The 23,347-nt window shown below is 30.2% G+C and overlaps 1 protein-coding gene across 2 annotated transcripts; it reads left to right on the forward strand.

Annotated features, from left to right (window-relative positions):
• Positions 1 to 1,036: 1,036 nt before the first annotated feature.
• Positions 1,037 to 23,294, forward strand: Sk2 (Sphingosine kinase 2). Of its 2 annotated transcripts, XM_033340875.2 has the most exons (7): positions 1,037 to 2,121; positions 14,050 to 14,401; positions 17,959 to 18,327; positions 19,099 to 19,349; positions 19,631 to 19,723; positions 20,334 to 20,473; positions 21,270 to 23,294. In XM_033340875.2, exons 1-7 carry the CDS (start codon positions 1,566 to 1,568, stop codon positions 21,456 to 21,458), a joined length of 1,950 nt encoding a protein of 649 aa, XP_033196766.2. In that variant the 5' UTR covers positions 1,037 to 1,565; the 3' UTR covers positions 21,459 to 23,294. The 2 variants fall into 2 exon arrangements, with proteins under 2 accessions (XP_033196766.2, XP_033196767.2); XM_033340876.2 differs by lacking the exon at positions 17,959 to 18,327.
• The last annotated feature ends 53 nt before the right edge of the window (positions 23,295 to 23,347 follow it).

Below are 23,347 nucleotides of genomic sequence, written 5' to 3' on the forward strand. Positions count from 1 at the left end.
ATTCAGTAATGTGCTTAGTATATTATACATACATATGTTTGGATACGGTTTAAATTAATGTAAATTAGATTCCTATTTTTCTTAATCTATTTTTTGAAGAAATTAATTTATAATTTTCACTCGATATTATTTATGTAGAAATAAATTAATTTCTAGAAGGAAATGTATGTTTCATTTAGTAAAAGCAGTGAATAAGATAGAAACAAGTTCTATACATTTTCAATTTGATTAACTATAAATACATTTATATATATGTACAACTAGAACAATTTTTTTACATATAGTACAATATATGTATTCAATATATGTCGGAGAAGAAAATAAACTGAAATTAAAACTGAAATATTTACTTAGTATTATCAAAGAAAAATATGATTATATTGCACGTGTAGAATAACAAAAATGGAGAAAATATGTATATAAAAACAGTCTTAATTCTACAGATTAGATAAATCTATAATTTATAAAGACAATTTATAATGAAAACGAACTATTTTTTGAAGCTTTACTCAAAAATCATAAGTATAGTTTGTAGAACCCATATAGTAAAGTCATAAATTAAAATACTAAATGTCAACAATCGATTGATATAGCCCTACTCAGAGCCGGTATTTGGAAATTTTATGTAATATATATATATTGATTGAATATATATATATTCTGTAAAGAATACCAGGTTATGTATATCTAAAATGAATTATTATATAAACTTTTTTTAAATATACTACAAAACAAGAAACAATTCTTACATTGTACGGTCCTGAACAGGGCCCTGGTTCCTTATCTACCCCAATAGGTTTTAAATTCCTGTTTTGATTGTCGGAACATGTAAATTTAACGTTTAGTAGAGTTTGCGATTATTTTTATGATTTCGTCAACTCGTTTTTACCAACTGTACAAAATTTCACCGTCATACTAAACATACATATGTAGTTTCCTTGCACAAAAAACATGTTGGTGAATTGCAATTTACCAACACAAGGTAGCGCTGAGGTGCTCCATCAATCGGTCCGTCAAGTCTCAAGTTTCACATAAACAGTATATGCCGTGACTTCGGTGTGTTCGAAGCAGTTTGATGTTCGAATCCGCGCAAGTACAGAAGAAGCCGAGATAATGGTGAGATAATTTTTTTTAATCGAAATACAGAGTAGTACATTCCTTTGATTAATCGTACATGGTTCGGAAAAAACCTTGACTATGTTTTGTGGTCGCGATTTAAATACCGTCCTCCCGTAAAATGGATTCTTTAATAAGAGATAATGTTATGAGTGTATTACTCGGGAAACTGCACGTGCGTCATTAAATTCGCAACACAACAGTTCAAGTAATTAGATGATGAAAAAATGTCTGAGAGAATGAAAGAATCTAACAAGAGAAATTAACTCGTTAAGTGAATTGGGAACTCTTTCTTAAATGGAATGGTACAAAGCAACAATTCTTTACCGTGGCAATAAAGGAAACTTTATCAAGATAGGAAAGAGATGTCTGTTTATCATGTGCCTTAATTACCACAATAATGATCTTCTTATGGTATGATTATCAATGTGATTGGCGTATCTTACTGAATGATAGACAATCATCAGTGTGTCATGGAGGACGGTGGTCAAGTGCATTCTAACACTCTTCTTGAGGAAACATTTTATGTTACGTCGAAGAAAAACACTTACTACAAGGTGAGACTAACAGAAAAGGGTCTCAGCTTAGAGAAAGACAATAATGGTGCGACGAAGGTTGAAACGATCGTTCTAAACGACATAATAGGGTGCAGATGTATGCGTTCGAAACGCAAAAGCGCGGGAAGCTGTGTTTGTGGACCAGGTACCTCGAGATCTCAATTTAAGCTGGTCGAGTCTGTGGAAGCATATCAATCCTACGACGAGTTTGACACTTCGGCCTATCTTTATATTTATGCGTACACACTGAAGAAGGCACGTATGAAAGGTATCAAGAGACGAGAAAGGACCACGATCACGCTACGATTCCGCAGCTTTGACAAATACGAAGATAATCTACGAGAGGCCAGCAGGTGGCGATTAGCTATAAAATGTCTCATTGTTGGCTTGCCTGTGCCTAAAAGTTTTATGAGCCCCAGTCACGAGAATCTGGAATCGTTGATTAGCGGTGAGTTCAATCTCTATTTCGTTTTCTTTTTCTTCTTCATCGTACCAAGACATTCACATAGCGATAATTCGATAAATTATGTTTCTTTTCCCACCCTTCTAACGAAGACGTTTAAGGTAGGATCATGTTAGGTAATCAATGCTAGAAATTACGAAATAATAAAACGCGAAGAAGCTTCATTAAAATTCCTTCTACATATTTACGCTAATGAACTTACACATTATGGATGAATCTAGGTATTAATGATTGAATGTTAATTTCAATAACATGATTGTATCTTATTGAAATGAGAATAGTTAATAAATCGGGAATGGCATTGTAACATGGGATGAAAGGTAATTTAATATAAAATATTGTTTATTAATGGTAATTAATATTTGTAAATATAATCAACTATTTCGCAAATATGGTTTCAATTATAGTAGGTACATTGTTATATATGTAGTCATCTCAAATGCTTTCTATTATGTGAAATGCTTTCTATTATAATATCTAATATATGCAGGCCAAACGCCAATGTTTCTTTTCTTGAGTAGGTCTAGATTCTAGATAATGTGTATTAAGAATAACTGTACTTTCATTTGCAACATTTCTTCTGCACATCATTTTTAACATTTATTTTTTTCCTTTTTAAATACATTATTGTTTATTGTTTATAGAAATATATTCGTTTGAATAATGATAGTTAAATTTTTTAATAATCGATTACGTAGAATCCTACTTAATGTTCCAGTAAGGCAATATCGAAACGGAGGAAGTTGTATGTTGTCGTTATATGAGTACATTTTTACAATGATTAATATATCTGAAATTCAACAAATATGATTGCATGAATAAAAGAATCCCAGATACGGAGTTAGATTATGCGCACGTCATTCTGCGCACTATCTCCTTAATTATATCTAAAGGAATATTAAATTACACACACACACACACACACACACACACACACACACACACACACACACACACACACACACACACACACACACACACACACACACAAACAATTTACAAGTTTCTTACGTTGATTCATGCAAAGATTAAGATCTTTTATTTGTATTTTCAAAAGAAATTTTTAATACGCACGCTATCAGTCATTTGCAATATCATACGAACGAATTTTCACATACATTTATTTCACGATACAATAAAACGATACAATAATTTTCTATATCTTGATTCATAACCATTGCAACTTATTTAATTTTTAAATTTGAAAAAATTTATTTATTTAAAATTTATTCATAAAATTAAAAAACTGGAACAAAATTTAGATTCATATCGCCTTTAATCACTTCATTCATTTAAAATGCATTTACTCACCACATTTATAAATATTGCAATCATGTGGAAATCAAAGATTCATACGCTCACATATTTTTCAATGTTTTCTTTCATTTATGTATTATGTACGTTCGTTCCAATATTTCTTGTACTTACATTTTCTCCGGAAACATAAAAGATGCGTTAGAACTATTAAATACATTACTAAAAAAGTGTTTGCGTCAAAGACGATTTTTTTGCTTTAATTGGATTTAAAACAATTTAAATGTGTAAACTCCAAAGTTTTAAATCAGTATCTTGAAAGAAACATTTATGTACTGTAAAATTCAGTACAGATCCAATGCTTAGAAAAGATATTGTGTTATTTCGTGGAAATAAAATGTTCTAGTTACTTTGAGCAATATACTTTAAAGTTTTTTAAATATTTTATTTAAAGTTGCAACGACTACCATATGGTCATCTTTAAAGTTGTATTTACATATTATTAGAATAAATATGTCTTGTCTTATTAGTGTTAGAACACTAACAATTGAAAATTTTTACAGATTTCGTGTTTCTCCACTTTCTGCTTAAAACTTTCGGAATATGTACCATGCTCTTTTTGAATTTCCGAAATATCGTAAAACAAAGATTCACCTTCTTACATATCTGTTCCATTTTTTCTCCTTAACCTTATTTTACACAATAGAACATTTGCAATTGAGCAAAAAAATCATTATTCACCGTCTCTGAATCGTAATCATAATTCTTGCAGAATTTATGTTTCTTCTCGTCCTACTTCAAACTTTTCGAATATTGTTACCCTTCTGTATTTTCGAAATGTCTGCCAACATATTTCCATCAAAAGTTTTTCAATCTCCTTTAATGCGTCATGCTTACCTCCGGTTATTAAAAGTTTTCTGGACGTTAAGAATCGTCAGAGCGAGGATTATATTTCCGCATTTTATTTTTAAATAATATTTATTTTGACTGAAATATTTCTCTGGTTCACAATGTCAATAATATTATGTTAATTTAAAAGCTACACATTTAAATCTCTCTCTATTTAAATCTCGGAATTATGTAACTTCTAATCGAATCTGATTATGCCCATTTATAAATTAAAGGCAATAAATCGCGTCTATATTGGGAATTTATTATTAAAATTTCGAAATAGGAGAATTAAGCATTATCGTATTTCTTAAAAGCAAAAATTTAGTTTTATCGTCCCAATGCTCTTTTTATACCATACTCTTTTTATTTCTTATTTAAAAAGTAATTTTAAAATTATGATTTTCCATATTTTTGGTATAGACTAAAAATAATGATATGATAATAATAGGACTTGTTGATTTACTAATTACTGGTATGCTGTAATTATTACACTTCCCGTATATATACATGCTTGTCATTCAAGAACATTGCTAGTCATTGCATTTATTTGCAAGACAGTATAACAACATGATAATAATAAGCGTGAATGATGTTTTTCAGGAACAGAACTTTAAACGAAGTAATATCGAATAAAGTCATTATGACTTCCCCGAAACTGAACTATCTTAGTTTAAAAACTAAACGAAGTTCAGCTTCGCATTTTTCCTCGTTTAATTCATCTTTGCTGTGTGTTTCTACATAATTCTATGTATATATTGAATACATTATACATATAGTAACGATAACTCAGTTATAGATATACATTTTTAGAATTAGTATTACTTGCTTAAATAAACATTATTTCTCTTTTTGCTTTTCAATCGATTTTGTTCTTACGTCAGTACTGTAAGTCAGAATTCTGAGAATTTGAATTAATCATGTTTTTCAACTGCTGAAAATATCATGTGTTTAGTTTTGCAGTAAGCTAAATTATAACTTTAGTTTCTTTGTGGAGAATGATATATCATAATACCGAGAATGATATATTAATAAAACATCATTTTATCAAAATAGCAGTGGTCTGGCATACGTTATTGTAAATTAATAATTAACAACATTACATAATTAAATCTTATATATCAACAAAATATTCCTATAATAATGCTTATGAGATCGCTTATGTCATAGATAATGTAACACGTTTCTGCGAGTCAATATTCAAAATAATGATACTACTTATCTTGTAAACAGAATATGATCGTTTTATGATTATTCATTAAGTGTTGAAAATTCCAAATGTGAAAAAATTCTGAGAAATGAAAAACTCATGTGTTTGTTAAATTTTTAAAAAGCCAATAAAATTCGTAATCATAATTTATTTTCGAAAAAGTTTTAATCTTTTGTCTTCATCCTTTTTCAATATTATTTTATTACTAATTTTATTACTAATTGAAAATCAATACATAAATACACAATACGTTGTTGAAATGTTATTCGATAAAAGTTATTCATTAGGTTCAAGTACCCCGTTTTTTATCAACTTTCACATTCGTAAATATTTTGTTCATTGAAAATTGATATCAGATTCCCTTGCTTGATAACTCGGCAAGGCTTCGTGAAATATTTTAATTTACCGTAATCGAATGCGATTCACTTTGAATTTTCACTTCACTGTGTGTATACAACGCATATGTTTCCACTTGAGAAGAAAAAGACAACTGTACAACTGTACACCTTTTTTATAGCACGATCCGCTTTGAAATTTAGTTGCACGAATTAAAGCGGTTCAGTATAAAGTATGAAACACAAGAGAGTAATCTTTTCATCACATATGTATGCAATCCACCTTTTTAACAAAAGTTTCGAATAAGTTATACTTTGTAATGATAAAATACACGATGATAGTAAATAATGAAAATTCAGAATAGTAATAATCAATAGTATCTAGTATTTCGATGTTTTATGAAATGTTATTTTAAATAATAATTAGTATTTACTGATAATTGCAGTACTGCTGCTATTGTTCGTTGTTGGTTCGTTATTACAAGCATTGCGTTGTGCCCTGATGCATGAAATGTTAGTTTTCAATTGTATAACGCAATAAAAAGATCGTGTAATTGTGTCTGGTATGATGCAATTCTGTAATAAGGATACATTTTTATGAATTCGAGGAAGAACTGAGTTTCCATGGAAAAATTCAAATGTAATAATTATTTAAATTTTGTTTATTATTTAATATTATTTTAAAGAAATATATGTAATATGGTATGAAATTATACGTTCAACAAATTTAGATATAAATTGAAATTTATTAACCCATTACGAGATTATTACTATTTGGACTTTCAAAGGTAACTGATTCCAAGATTTTGCTGTATCAATGCCAAGACTTTGTCTCTTTAATAACACCAACAACCTGTGGAATAGTGAGAATTGTGTGGCTAATGAATCGGTTTCTTAATCGTCAAAAATATTTGATGATAACATTTTTGTATCTTTATCCTACTCGATAAAAAAGTTATTTTAGTAAGGAATTAGTTTAATTAAAATAAAGATGGTTTAATACATTAATAGCAGCAATATTTTTGATTTATATTCTGTTTATTTTGAATTCACGTAGACAAATTGTATACTATAAGAAAATTAGGAACTATAGGAAAAAGGATTAGAAATAAATACTTGCTATTAATCTTTTCGATTTTGAACAACAATAATAGCAAATAGTAATTAAATTACATACAATATTGTAAATTGCAAACTATATAAATAATTTTAGTATTAACTATTGCTGTGAATAGTACTATCAGTGGTGTTAGTCTCAATGCTATTAATATTCCAATACTATCAATAGTTTGATCAAATATTATTTATAATAGATACATGTATAGATTTTTTTATTTGCAATTGTCTGTCTTGTCAGTATTACAATTTATAATATGACATACTTTTCTATTGCATTATATGATTCTTCATTGTAAAGATTTTTTATTTATTTAAAGTCCTATATTTACTTACTATTAATTATAGTTCCTTAATTTGACATCTAGGAATACAATTATTACTAAGAAAAGTTGGTTAATGTCAATAATAATACTATTATAATTATAAAAAGATCTAATATTTTAATGATAGTGTAAAACTGTTTATTTATAGACCTATGGTTATTAAATTTTCAAGTCAAATTATATAGAATTAAAAATAAGGTTTAATTGGTATTTTTAATCACTGATATAAGCATAGATCAACATATATCGTAACATTAGCAAAGTTCATAAAAAAGAAAAGTCTTCCTTTTTTATAGAAAAATTACAAATTGTTTTATAACATCCTTTTTACGTCACTTTGCGCAAAAACAGTACATAATAGCAATGCTAATTTGAGCGCTACATGACGCACTAAACTCTAATACGGTAAAAATGTTATCTATTTGACACTGATATTATCAATAAAGAAAGAGTTTTAATAAACTATGGAAATTTATTCGCATCGATATACATGTATTTTAGTTAAAAAAACAAATTAGCAAATCTAGAGAAAACAGACTTTTGCAGTAATCAAAACGTTATTGTATGTTAGTAATATTTTATTTTATCGTTATTATGTTTACAAAAATTTATAATAACCAGAATCTTTTTCCTTTCTTTTATTATGATTATGAAATAATTAGTATTTTCGAATCGTGAATTTTTTAAACTAATATTTGCGAAGCAAAAGGAAAAACGAATTTTATTGCATAAAAAATATTTACGTCGGTCTCGCTGCTTATTACGATTAGATGCATAAGTATTAAAACGCCGTCATGCCATGGTTGCTAAAAATTTACCGCATTTATGTCCAAGGCAAGAAAATTATCGCGGCAGTCGGACTCAGTCGAAGTTCGATATTTGGAATGATCTACCGATAGCTTATTTTCCTCAGATTGAATATTTTTTATTTGTTAACGTTTGTAAACATATACACATGCTTGATGTATTGATGTTTGAATCTATACATATCCATATTTAATATTATAAAATGTACAATAGTGTAAAATATATAGAATAAATAAAATGCAATAATAAATAGTGTAATATAGTAAAAAGACTAAACTAATTTGCATAAAATAAACAACCAAAAAACCAGCATATCTTTTTTATAGATGAATTATGATACTTGTACGACGCATAATAATGAAACAATTCACCGATGTGTAGATTCTAACCGAATGAGTGAGAAAGGTTAATTTTCATTGCAGCCTATTCATTTCGTGTTTCTCCGTCTCTTTTTTCAAATAATACCCATGTATTTATTTGGTATAGCGTGAATTTTCATGTTAATATCTTATTGAATATTCTGCCAGCGGTTAATTTATAAAAAAAAACGTTTAACGCTTCTTATGTAAGTACTACATACTACATACATACATATGTGTATATATTTGTATATTGTTCGATGTTGCGTGTTACAAAGTATATACATATGAAGTTGTAACCAATACAAAATCTCTGCTCGTCAATGGTGCAGTGTATTAATACTATAATGTATATAGCATTACTATCTGCACTAGTGAAATTTTTTCATTACAATATCTGCCAAAGTCTACTCGTTGATAGTATAATATTATGCATAATACAATGTTATACCATTATAGTTTTTTATTCATATCAGTAAAATTGTTATGAATTTTTTGGCCTGGAAACTATTTGTCGATAGTACACAATGACGTATCTCCGAGTTTTCATCGCTATTTATCTTCAGTGATGAAATTCAATTTTTGAATGGCTGTTGCATACAGAATGACCAAATTTAATATGTTTTAATTTGATAATTTAATCAAATCGAATTGCATTCGAAAAATAATAAAATAAATATACACATTTTTTTCATCTCCCACGAAATCAATAATTGAGGCAATATTTCAAATATCATGTTTTCCGGAACGTCCTGTTTTCATTCAAACAGTTTCGCTTTATGTCAAACTGCAGGTTAATTTATATTTTATTGTTGACGCAAAGGCAATCGATATTGGTTAGGAGGAAGAGATTTATCCTGCATGATAATGTTTAACCATTAGTTCCAACGTGCGTTTCCGTTAGAATAATGTTTTACCATGAGACATTTAACATGGGACATGGTAACTTTAATGGAGCTCTGAAAATAGAAAAGAAGACTAAACGAGAGGAAATACATATTATGAAAAATGTTTTTTTCTCAAATTTTGATCTTCTTTTCTTCTTCTCTTTGTTTTTTCTTCAAAAGGATACAGTTGCAAAGATTAATTTCTCCGCTTTTTTATCAGTCTGTTGTTCAATAAAACACAAGGCCTCGTACTAAATACATTGAACTATTGCTGTGCATTCCGTTTACGTCACTCCTTGATTTATTGTGCATTGACGAAAATAACCGTCCATCTACTCTGCTCCTCTTTTGACACAGTCCTTTGAGATCGATGTAGTTCAATAATTCACACTAATTTTTTAACATAGTCTCGAATATACAGATCACAGTGGCTAATATGTAGGTACCTACATATTGTACATATTTTTTAATTTATTTCAAATTTTATATTAGTATACTTAGAGAACTTTTATGTTTGATAAAGTATCGTTTATATAATTCAATAATATATGGCGAATGGATGAATGGTGTGTTTATTTTATATTGGTTTAGTGGATTAGATATATTAAATAATAAATTGGTCGATGCTACACGCTGACCACATGTTATTTCACATTCCAAAGTGTGCTATTCACCTGTATCGATACATGCTAATCCCTAACATCAACATACTGTTGAGCATATTCCACAAGCGTAACATTAATTCAGTATGTCTAGCTTGTTTTAACGTATAATGTTTACATGAATTATTTATCTTGTAATAAGTAATATATTAAGAGTAAAATCATTAGCATTTTTTCACGTTCCATATTTTTGTTGTGGCTTTTATAATGCTTTTAAAAGCTTTTGTCCATATGGTATAATATTATAAAATATGTTGGCAAAATTTATACGGAGTTCTGCTATTACATATCTAATATTATTTATTTTGCTATTAAGTAATATTTACTAATATATTACACAATATTATTCACTGCACAATACATACCGTTTTGAATTCGCTAAGGATACGCTTCGCTTGATAATGCTTTCTAAAATTTCTTTGCAAACTTACACTTGCCACGTACCGTTCAACTCTAAAAATGCTCATCCTCATAAATATATAAATATATTACACACTCGCATATAGCTTGAGTATTGTGGTGGTCCGTGCATTCACAGGGTTCTAATTTCTAAATGCAACAGAGGCATGCTTTCCTCGTCAAATATTCTCTCGTGCGTCGTTGCAACGTTGGAACACGAATGATTACCAGAGTGGAGCTAGAATATTTATTCGTGTGTGATTTTCAGCTTTTTTAGAAGGCTTTAAAGTGACGTCGATTTCACGCGAACTACAGACTTTCAAGTCCTGGAGGTGCTTTAAAGTAATAACTTTAATTAAAATGCTGTTGTGAGTTAGCATATTTAAAACGCGGATGATACTTATATCTTACAAAAGTATTAGAATACTTAGTATAGAAACTTTTTATCAATAGGATCGTAAGATTCGTTTCAAATTCTACCCATATAATTACGAGCCGTGTTTTACTGTAGTAATGAAATTTCAAACTGTTTTTTTATAATATGTTGATAGCTTCCATAAGTAGATACAGTAAACATATATAGTATAGTCTATCATGTTTCTATAAGTATTCAAATACTCTTGCGAAACAATGTGTTATTTGAAATGCCAATAATAAAAAGAGCAGTAAAAAAATAAAACATCAATCGGTAAATAGTCGAAGTCCGTAGGTCCAAACACGTAACAACGATGATGAACAATTCCTTCTTTTTCCATCTATTCAAGATATGACGCGAAAATATGAATAGCATTAGGAATCGGAAATAATACATTCATAGCTTAAATCTGACCACCGGTTTGAATAGTTGGTGATCGGGATACGCTAAAAGTTTCATAGCGACTGGCTGATTCCGTCAATTCTCAAATTGTTCTCTTGACAAGTTTGTTTACAGTGCGCGTTTGAATGGCCACGTATTACTTACGTGGTCATCTGTTATATAACATTCGGCCATATGGATAGATGCTTTATTTATGAGGTTATTGGTGATATCGACGCGAAACAAATGTGGCAAACCGTGCGTACATAAGACGCAAGACAAAAGAACAATTGGGTCGTGTATATGTCGCGTCTTCGCGTCGCCAGAAGTGTTTCGACATTTTTCTCAAGCAACGGACCATGTGGCTACCAGCCAAATTAATTCAAAATGACCTACATAAAATTGCTGATTGCATCTCGTTACAGGGATCGATCGTTGTTCGTTGTTTGCGGTTATCGAATATTGGTTCAGTTGTCCGAACCAAAGCTTTTCGCTTTGTTGCTCCTCGAATCGGAGCCGATTCTGTGATGAAATTGGATAAGGGCGAAATTCATTTGCATTTTTGGTCAGGAATCGTTTCACAATATCTGTTATCTTTGATAATATATTTTTTTCCACTTATGTATCTATGCATGTATATATACGTATATTGTACGTATAGGTATAGCATATGGCGTAGATCAGTATGCGAAAGATGGCTGGTGGTACGAGAATAATCCGTGCAAAATGCACATGTACTTTATTGTCGTCGACCTTGAATTCCAATTTGCAGAAAAAGCGATTTTTATAACGCGATGCTAAAATTTTTTGACTTTGACTTTGATTGAAAACTGTTTTCAGTTTCTAGTAACAATTGTCGCAAATTGTTTTAATAAATTCTTATCTTCCGATTAAAAATCTTAAACAAGTCAAATTAGCCTTAAATACACTTTGGAAACTAAATCGCGCATGTCATATTTTTCGCAAGATAATTTTGCAAAGTTTAGCATAAAATTGTAAAGAGATTAAATAACAGTCATGCTGTTTGACGATTGTGTTATTATACCTTTTTTATCCGCTATATTGAATACAATTTTTGTCAAATTATATAAATGAAGCTTCGAGGGGTGATATAATATGATATACGATTAATTCACTCCAAAAGTTTTCTTTCGACTCTCAGACCTTTTATAGTTGGTGTTACTTTATCTGTACTTTCACTAGTTGCGTTTAACTATCCATAACTCCTAGGTTTACGTAAATACAAGCAGAACCTGTTTAAATTGCTGCTCAGACAGAAAATAGTAACGTTCGTAAGTTTGATAACCTATTTCCTCCATTTTTCTCCCGGAAATGTAGGCAATCCTTTTTTCAGAAGATGGACTTTCTTGTTCTATAAATTCGATCGAACACAGATTTTTTACGTTGTTAGGTTTTATATAAATAAACGCAACCATCGGTATAAAATGTGTTTTGTAAAGTCGTACAAAATATTTATTTGATTATACTACACATAATTTTTAAAAATTTGTTACTATGTACTTTCATAAAATCAGTTACTCACATTTATATAAATATTTAGTAGTAAGCTTATTCCAATGATAGTCCATACATCTCGATTAATTAAGAAATGCTCAATTATTATCGCAGTAATCAATTCCCTTGTTCTTTTTTTATCGTATTTCAATCTCAATTAATTGCGAGCAAAGAAATCCTTCATGCAATTCAGAATTATTAAATAGGAAATATAATTTTATAAAAATGCATAAATTATAAGCGAATTAACCAATAATCGTATATAATTAACAGAAAATTGTATCGCAAATATTTTACGCAAAAATAAATGCTTCATGATAAAATAAAAACTACATTAGAATACATTTGTAAGAAATTACTCAAGATAATCGAAGACGACTGAACTGCAGAGAAATCTCTGCAAAGGGGTTTGCTGCGGTGGCGTCTGCAGGGGCGTCTTCCAAAGATTAAAACACGCTCGTTGCGTTACACGTCACGTAATCATCCAGGGGTTTCTTGCTTCGTAGAAATTTTCTTTACCCTCGATTAACTTCTCCTTATTGTACGAGATTATATGGCCAAAGATTTCTCATAAAATTTTCAAAGATATTCTGGACCTCATGATTAACAAAATATAATCAAACTCGGATCTGAAACATATATAGATTCTAGTCTTCTACTGTAAGATTGAGAAAAATATTTTAGATTTTAAAATTAACGGAAAAGTTTCAGTAAACATAAACACTAAGGCCACAAAGAACCAAAAAGGAAGTAAAGCCAATTTCAAGTATAGCATGAATTACTCGTGTGACTTCGAAACTGAAATGATTGTCAAGAAAACGGTCAGTATTGCAGCACTTAGGAATTGCAATGACGTGCATAATGTGCCCACGGTTTCATAAGAAATCACCCATAAATTGTACGCATAACGCGTGACTGTATGTGAGTAAACGTGATTGTATCTTGATATATTACCAACTAAACAAATCAAATACTGAAGAAATATTTTTAGAGAAATCAATACAAAATATATGACATAATATAAACTTGGAAAATAATAATCTATCGAACTTTTTAACGAAAGAAAAATTGTTTCTCCTAAAGTAGCAGTCTCCACTTTCATTAGATTCATTCATTTTTCATAAAAAAAATCATTTTAGTTTTTTCAAGTCATGAAAACGTACTACGGTTAAGAATGAAGTTATAACTTAATTAATTATGAAACTAAAGTTAAATGATAGTTTTAATAGTTCCTAAATCCTAATTTTCAAAATCATCGCTTACATTATTATGATCTTCAACCCGCCATATGACATAGCAGTGTACAAATGGAAAAAGAACAGGAAAAAGGAAGCAAAAACTCCTTTGAATTGATTGCAGCGTGTCCAGGTGAGCAACGAAAGATTCTGGTGTTGCTGAATCCAAAGTCGGGACCAGGAAGAGGTCGAGAAACGTTCCAGAAAAGGATCCATCCGATTCTATCGGAAGCTGAGAGGCCTTATGATGTTCACATCACCAAGTGTCCCAATTACGCACGCGAGTTCGTGCGTACGAGGGACATCTATCAATGGAGCGGGCTGCTGATGGTCGGAGGCGACGGTATCGTGTTCGAAGTAGTAAATGGGCTTTTTCAAAGGCCCGATTGGGAGAAAGCTCTGAAGGAATTATCCCTTGGTGTGATACCCTGTGGTTCTGGTAATGGTCTGGCGAAATCCATCGCGTACGCTAAACAGTAAGTCTCTTTTAGGATCATCCGGGTTCGTGATTTATTTTATGTGTCTAGCTCGGTCGTTCCGAGGAAGTCGTTATTTCCGCCCGCAACCGCCTCGTTCAATTTATATGTATGCTCGTAGAAAGGCGTTTCTGCAATTTCGGCAGACAATGGATTTGTTTTAATAATGATTTTACTAAAATCTTCGAGAAAATTCTTTTCACTCATGTATACCTTGTATTTATGTATTATAGAATTTATATACTGTTTAATTAAGTTCAAATATATTAAATTTAGTATCATGAAAATGAAATATAGAACCTGATAAAAAGATGTTTTATTGGCAAATAAGAATATTCTTTTTGTAACCACTATATTTTGTAGCCATCTTTTTGTACTATATAACGTACTGTAATTGTACGCTATTCTTGCCTCATTCTTTTAATTTTCTGTGGAAAAATTTTATAATCTTATACCGTTATCGTGCTTCAAACATGTTGTTGGACATTAGAATGATAGTTACATGTATGTCACAAGAATGAAATTATTTTAAAAAGCACTTAAAATAAAGATTGAGTGATTTGATAAATAAATTGTCATAAAATATGGAAGATCGCATAGAGAAAACAGATACAGGCGCCATTTAAAGAAGATATTAGTAAGCGAGTGCATCAATCTGCACCATATTGGTTCATTGTATCGAATATTGTTGCAGAGCAAAGGGTTAATTATACACATGTGAGCGACATAACATCGCTTAACAGGCATCACTGTTATCAATTTATTCTGTGAATTAGTATGAATTTCGCGACAGGCAAGTTGCAATCTTTGAGCATAGGCATTGTTACAAGCACATAGTCTGCATCATTTATTTTAATTTTTCTTGGCTTTTAAACAGAATTTTAGGATAGATAAACAGGATAAAAAAGATTTGAATCGAATCAAACTAATTTTTATAAATATCCGAAACGAAAATTTATATGCAGTAATCTATTTATCCTTGCATTAATACATACATAAGATGAAATATTCAAGGTCCACTGGCTTAGATTTATGATACGATGATTAACTCGGTGCATTGCAAATTTTCTGATATATGAATTTGTAATTTTTCAGCAGCTATGACTACTCTCTACAACGATATGCACGTGATAAAATTTCGCGTTTTTAAGGATCGGACGATAACTCGGATGAGCACCGTAAACTAACGATAAATCGACCTAATTTTCGTTTAGCCATTAAAGCGTCGAGGACTACACGTGCCCCTGCATTTTTCCTCAAATTCAATTGCTTTCATTATCTTTCATTTAGCTTTTCCTCTCGTTCATATTTCCTACGTCATAACAAATTTCTAATATCTATCCTACATCATATTCATAAACTGAATCATGAAACTATAAAACGATTATGATATTATCATCGTTTTGCCGACGTTAAAAATTTATTGAAAATATTTATTAGATAAAAAATTGCGACAAATTATAAAACTGCAATAATTTTAAACTCGTATTTATTTTTAATTTCCTTTAAGTAAACTTATAATGTAATAACATTGTAATATAACGATTGCATATATACTTGTTCTTTGAAGTATTATCGAGTAGATAGTATCGAAATAAGTATGCTATTATTTCTTATGAAATAGCAGAAGTATATTAGATTAATCAGCATCAAGCTAACAAGAAATTTGCACATTTCTTGATATCCGTGGGTTTCATACCTACTTAAAGAATCACGCGGATTTTTCCGCTTGTTAACTGCTCACCTGTTACCGTCAATAGTCGTAAAAAATTCGTTAAAATGTTGTACAACCAGACAATATATACGATAATGAGATATAAATATGTTTTAGACAAAAAATATTCATATACTTTTATGTTGTTATCGTTTATCATTATCGTTACTGTTATTAAAAATGCGTAAGCCACTTGTTGAATATCTGTGCAATAAAAAGTTAAAAAAAAAGTAATACACAATCAGTAACATTCTACGCTATAGTAGGTATATTGAATCTTCATGTTTGAAAGCATTATTGTTCTAATAATTTAAAAACCATCGTTTGTTCATTATATTTTCACTAATATTTTTGTAATTAAAAAACCAATACTTTAATTTCATGAATATTTTAAAAAAACTAAGTTGCACATTATAAGATAAAAATTATTTACATTAACTTATCATTGTAATGTCATCGGGATTCTCATCGGGTGACGTTACGTATCTTATGTAACTCAAGAGAACACTATCATATCGATGTAAAACTAAAGCGTTTTTTACTCCCGCACGTTTAATACTAATGTGTTTTAACGTTTCAATGTGTTTCACCATCCTTGAAGTATACTTTCCATATTGTAATTATGATCATATCAAGCAACAACTGGGATGAAAAATACCAACAACAATATTCCTGGTACCTGGTACAGATAATGAAAGAAATTTGCACGATCGAAGAGATATTTAACGTAGAATATCTTTCGAACTACATATGTAGCTTGTTGATAAGGTTGTGCACAAGTCGATACGTGAGTTCAATTTTTGTTCAAACTTTATTCTTAAATCGTAACGAGAGGTAATGCGTTGTAAATGACCTTGTTTCATTTCATTCGATATCGGTCTTTACGAACACGTTTTTGGTTTCTCACAACACTTCGTTTTATAAAACATACGCTATTCTATGAGTCACTTGAAACTACTATTCGTTTCGTAAAATTTGTGTTGATTATCTAGAAAAATTATAGACTTTGCGGTTAAATTATTGGACATTTCTTTTACTATAAATGGCCCCCATCCACACACATACACACACAGACATATGTAAAACTTGTAAAATGTATGTGAACAAAAATTAAATATTACAAAGCTCCAATTGAGATTATTCTGCGTTTCCTGTTTTAAGCACATAGCTTAGTATCGATTTTACATTGAGAAATAGAGACAATTGGATGAAACGCGACGATAACGACAAAAAGTAGTTATTTAATACGCGTTTAGCGAAAAGAGAAAAATTGTAAAGGAAATTTCATTGTTACAAAATTATAGTAATTATGATATAAGGAAGGAAGAAAGATTCAATTTTCTTGATGCAGCATTAAATAAACTAGATAGTCGATCATTATTCTCTTGTGGTCATCCGTAATATTATCGATTCTTAGTTACAAAACACAAACAGTTCCAAATTTCTCATTTCATTTTCGTACACAGAAAATTAAAAAATCGAATAATTATATTAATAATAATAAAATTAACCCTATCGTTCTCTTTAGCGTTTAAATATATCACCCGAAATAGATGTTATATCTTTCAATAAATATTACTAAAACAGAGGAAATATTTGGTTTCTATATTCAATATAATTTTACTAGCTTTTGTGTACTTTACGCTTTTTATGAGATAAAGTACCCTAAAAAAGAAAACATTTGTAACGATACAAACGTATAGAAGAAGTGAGGAGAATAGCAGGGGCAATGGAAATCATGCTATAATTAAATAATTAGAATTATTTTATTTAAGAAAAATCGTAATTTGCTTTAAAAATAATAATCATGCGCATTTACCTATAGTAACGGATTCTATTTCAGGGAGCCGTACGATTATAATCCTCTTCTCGTCAGTGCACTGTCCGTGGTGAAGTTTAAAAAGGCGCAGATGGACCTGGTACGCGTTGAAACAAGGAATCAGATTCTATTTTCGTTTTTATCGGTCGGCTGGGGTTTACTCGCCGACATTGACATTGAGAGTGAACGTCTCCGTGCAATAGGCGGTCAGAGATTCACCATATGGACTATCGCCCGGCTGATAGGTTTGAGGACATACAAAGGAAAAGTATCTTATTTAGCTTGCGATAAAGTACCGTCCGTGGAGAATTTGGGTAATGGCAAGGCCTACAATGAGTACGCACAGGAAACGCAGATATCGCATTCAAGGAGCTGTGGCGATGATTTAGATCGGTACGTTGTTGTCTTATCACGCATTACCTCTATTATTTGCGCATGAAAAATGCCAAATGAAACAAGCATCATATTCGACAAGATAATCCTTTGACAGAATTCTGAGGTCAAATGGGAAAGATGGAGTGAAAATTTTCGCTTAATAGATAACAGACTAGTACGAATGCAAACTTCAATTATCTGTTCTTTGAAGTAACGATACTCTTGTGTAAACATCTCACTTTCTCTCAAAGTATTATATCGATTAATGTATTATAAAAGTCGTAAGAAATATGTAAATACGCTTGTCAAGTTTACGTAAGTTTATAGAAACTGAAATGATACTTTGCATATGGATGTCTCGAGTTTACGTAATATTCTGAATAAATACATACATACATATGTAGTTATCATACGAGATACGGTCTCTATTAATTTTCTATTGACTATGTAATAAGAATCTTATTATCACGAAAAAAGACTTACGTAAAATGTCCGTAAAATAACGCAGAATGTCAAACGAGAGATATTTTTGTATTCAGTATCTGGAATATTGGAGAGATTCTATCTGAATTTAAAATGACATATGATATAATTCGTTCAAGGTTTCATCTGTTTTGTGAATTTATTCTTAATAAATCAGATAAAAATAACACCGAAAACAATCGTTTAAAGTCCCAACATCAAGAACTCATAAAAATTTTATTTGTGGTTTGCATATTCTTAAAAAATGCTTTAAAAAAAGTAATAAAATATGAGTTTTTTTAAAATACTATTCTATCATATGTTTAGATACAGCAAAATCAGTGAATCGAAAAGCTTCCATGATGCAATCGATGGAGATCCTGCTATTTTTGATGGATCGTTTGATAGCTGTGATGATAACGAAATAATAAGCGATAATATCACTCTGGAAACAGAAGCTGAGAGAAGACAGAGGCTAGACAGCTTCTACTCTGCGACATCCGCAAAGTCAACTTATTTTAGCACGGGATCAATTTCTAGTTACCATAGCATCGATGATCCCAATAATGAAGATATTGGTAAGCTTTTAATTCATACATTAATAATTTTCATATCTCGACAAAACGTTTTTCTTATTGTGTGCTGTTACTCGCATATCATATTTTTACTTTATCTACTTTAAGATGCTCGCTTGTAAACGTTTTATGTATTATTACATATTATGTTCTTAGAAACTAAGAGTAGATAAAAAAGTTGGTCTAATTTCTTGATTAATTTAGTACATTACAAGCATTTGAATTAATTTAAATTTTCTGTACTCTGTACCTCTTCCTAAAATAATAATATGTCTGTAATTAAGATCCAGAGAACAGTAGTCAAGTTATGTATGGTCCATCCTCAAGGCTGCCCGCTCTAACTTCAGAAGTATCAAATTCTTGGACGCAAATTGAAGGTAATATCTTTAATAGTTTCTAAAATAACAAATAATAATTTTTATTATTTTTAATAATTACCTCCTAAGGTAATAAAAAGTACCGCTAAAGTATAAAAATATTCAAAGTCTATGCATATGAAATCAGATGATAAGTTACAATTTATGCAAGGCAAATATATGCTAGTTTAGCCCTTAATAGTCTGCATGCATCTTACGTTGCGTTTCTTTACACATTATGTAATTCGCAGCTTTATCTGCCACGATGCTAAACTTGATAATGCTGGTACACTTGCTTCCCGTTGAAAAACGGCATCGAGAACAGCATCGCAAGGACAAACATTGCTGCAAATCATATTACTAACCATAACCCATACTTGTACATAGTGTACACAGCTAGCTTGTGAGTAAAGCTATAAAAATGCGTACAATATAAACAGAACTGGAATATACTAAGAAAATGTGCAAACAAATGTACCAACGTTATTATCCCATTTACACAATAGTATTCTAGACTTAAGTGCCTAATTTAAGTGATGTTATAATAGGATATTTTAATTTAAATGATATTTTCAATATAAATCAATGAATATATTATTTATTAAATTTGTTTGTGTGCTTGAAATTTCAGGAGAGTTCGTTATGGTTCACGCGGCATATCAGTCTCATTTGGGCCAGGATTATTTCTTTGCACCTCGTGCCAAATTGGCGGACGGCATTATTTGGCTTATGATAATAAAAGCCGGAATTACTCGAGCTAATTTACTCCAGGTAAATAGTTCGATTAAAAACAATATCTCTGGCTTATCTAATTCTAATTCATTGCCAAACAAGTGAAATGTTTTTAAAAGCGAAACGCTTATTAGGTCCTTATTTATTGATAAAGTAATTTAACCCTTTGTGATCTATTCGTTGTTTTAAGTAATACAATGAACTTCCATTTCTCGATTTATCTTGGGTATATACCCATATATATAAATTATAAAGAACATTATCATAAAAACATATCTGAGCTATGTTGCCAAAAGATCTGCACATCTGAATTCCATCATCTGAATTTCACAATTTATACACATAGTTCAATGGCGGTTGGTTCAGGAATGAGAATTTTGGCGGAGGTGTGCTTCCGCGATTCAAATAGATTTACGAATTTTTCAGTGACATAGCTCAACTGTGATTCAAAACAGGCTTTAAAAATATACGAGCTTGATAGGTAAATGAAAAGTAAACAAGATTATGCTTGCCTATCAAACACGTGCTTAGACTGTTTTAGCAATTTATCAAGTTATTATTAACCAACAAATCTAAACAACTTTATTGAAACACATCTTGAAACAATTCGTACATTGCCAAAACTTTGATCACAAAGAACTAGTCATTTTTACTATAAGACATCTAAATTAACATATGAAAAATTTTAACCATTCTAATATAAGTAAGAAAATGCAACTTTTTTTATAAGGTATTATGATGTAATTATGATGGAATTAAAATGAAGTTAGAAGCAGATTCAACATATTATAAATACGATATCAACATATTAAGAATTATTTACTATGTCTGTTAGTTCCTGTTGGGATTAAATAATGGTACCCATGTAACACGGTCTGGCGTCGACATGATACCGGTAAAAGCGTTTCGAATAGAACCAGAAGAAGGAGCGAACGGTTACATTACGGTGGATGGAGAAAAAGTAGATTATGGACCTTTGCAAGCCGAGATATTCCCATCTTTAGCGTCGGTAATGTCTCCTTGATACAAATTAGCATTACACTTCGTACAGAGTTAGCAATGGAAATCAAATTGTACAATCCTAAAATCTTAAGTTCAATAAGATATGTGTTATGGTAGCATGGCCTGGTGACAATACTGTATTAATATATTCCAGTTCGCAATACGTAAATACGATTTAGCTCAAAGAATTGCGATAGATGTACATCCTAAACTATGATATTAATTCGTTTCATCAGATGTATACGAGTACATATGTATAAATTAGCGATATTAATGTAGCCATAATTTGTATAGGCTGAACTTGTTATTTCCTAGAGGTTTATCGTTTGTACGACATAATCCGATGCTGTTATTTGAAACTTTACAGACGTGGTTTACGCATCAAAATTAAATACATTGAAAATACTAATTAGATTAAAACCTTTTTTTATTTTCATTAATTTTTTCATCTCGAGATAATTTTATATCAGTAGTTTTAACGGTAATAAAAATTAAAGTATTCCCCATGCATTTTTAAGTACATTCCTAATTGCATCTCATAAATAAAACTCGATTGAATTTGGATTCAAAGGAGATAAAAATTTCAAAAATTCATGTAATTTCTCTCCTACAACGCATTCAGTTTCCAAAAAAAGTCATTTAAAGATTAACAGCTATTTAACATTCCTTTGTATAACTATAAAAATTGTATAGCTTAATTCACTTTAGAACCTTTCAATGTATAAATATTATAAGTATCTTAAACACGTAAGTTTTTTAATTGTTTAAAATGTACAAAACGTCTGAAAATTTTCGGATGCGGTTGATGAACCATACCATATAACACCGTTCAATAGTGCTTACTAACTAGTTATCTGTAATTTTATTAATTAGCCTAAATCCTAACTTTTTGGACTGTTTCCTATGCAACGTATAATAGTATAACTTCAAAATATTTCATGGATTTTATGCTAGTTTTCCTAATCCTCGATTTATACAACGAATTGGTCATGAAAGTTAGATATAAATCGAAATCAATATTATAACAATATAATAAGTTGAGTAATTCGATGATTAGATGTATCTTCCTCCTCGTTATTTACCAAAGGGTATTATTAAAATTCATCAAGGATTAACGATAATTTCCTCCGTTCAATACCTTCTGGTTGTTCTTTCAGCGATGTAAATAAGTACATGTATTGTATTTCTTAAACGATTGTATAGCATATAATACGTTGTAGCTTCCATTGTAAGCATAAAAGAATTAATTTCGATCTTCTCGATCGAATTTGTAAAGATTCTAATTTTTTAAGCTTGTATGCATTTTATCGACCAGGTTGTTATTATCACGCGGTCTAAATGCTGGCATACAGTATTGATTTAATCGCGATAGTTCTCAAATTTTGTACATTTAGACGCATTTTAGATTAAAGAAAGAACATGTCAATCTTTCGATACAACGCACAGATACCGTCTTTTGATCTTACGCTTACGAAATATTTTTTCGAGACATCATTAGCCGCTATAAGAACGACATAAGAACATATCATAATAATTAACAAATAATATGCGGCACGTTAAAGATCCAATATCTGATTCATAAGAGTGCACAATTTAAAAAGAAAAGAAGAACTAATATCGAGAGGACACTAGAGAGGTGTTTGATACTGTTATATAGTTGCGCTTTAATATCGAAACGAAGAACTTTCATTTATTATAGAAAAATTTCATCGATGTTCTCTTAGTTGCTAAAAGCATTTTTATAGAGATAATCGATATAACATTTAACAAATATTGCGATGATTATAATTTGTATAAATTGTATTATTTTATACGTGTAAATTTGTGCCAAGAGATGCGTAAAGATAATTAAGAAGTATATAGATGATTTTCTTTTTCTCTATATTATTTCTTTTAAGGTTTTATTATTCT

The sequence above is a fragment of the Bombus vancouverensis genome, chromosome 6 (genome assembly GCF_051014615.1).
Source record: "Bombus vancouverensis nearcticus chromosome 6, iyBomVanc1_principal, whole genome shotgun sequence".
NCBI classification, from domain to species: domain Eukaryota; kingdom Metazoa; phylum Arthropoda; class Insecta; order Hymenoptera; family Apidae; genus Bombus; species Bombus vancouverensis.

Excerpts from the sequence above, each read along its gene's own strand:
- Sk2 (XM_033340875.2), top strand. The coding sequence starts at position 1,566 with ATGATAGACAATCATCAGTGTGTCATGGAGGACGGTGGTCAAGTGCAT. Across the intron at positions 2,122-14,049 it reads TCTGGAATCGTTGATTAGCG|CGTGTCCAGGTGAGCAACGA; the intron begins GTGAGTTCAATC and ends AATTGATTGCAG. Across the intron at positions 19,350-19,630 it reads TCCCAATAATGAAGATATTG|ATCCAGAGAACAGTAGTCAA; the intron begins GTAAGCTTTTAA and ends TCTGTAATTAAG.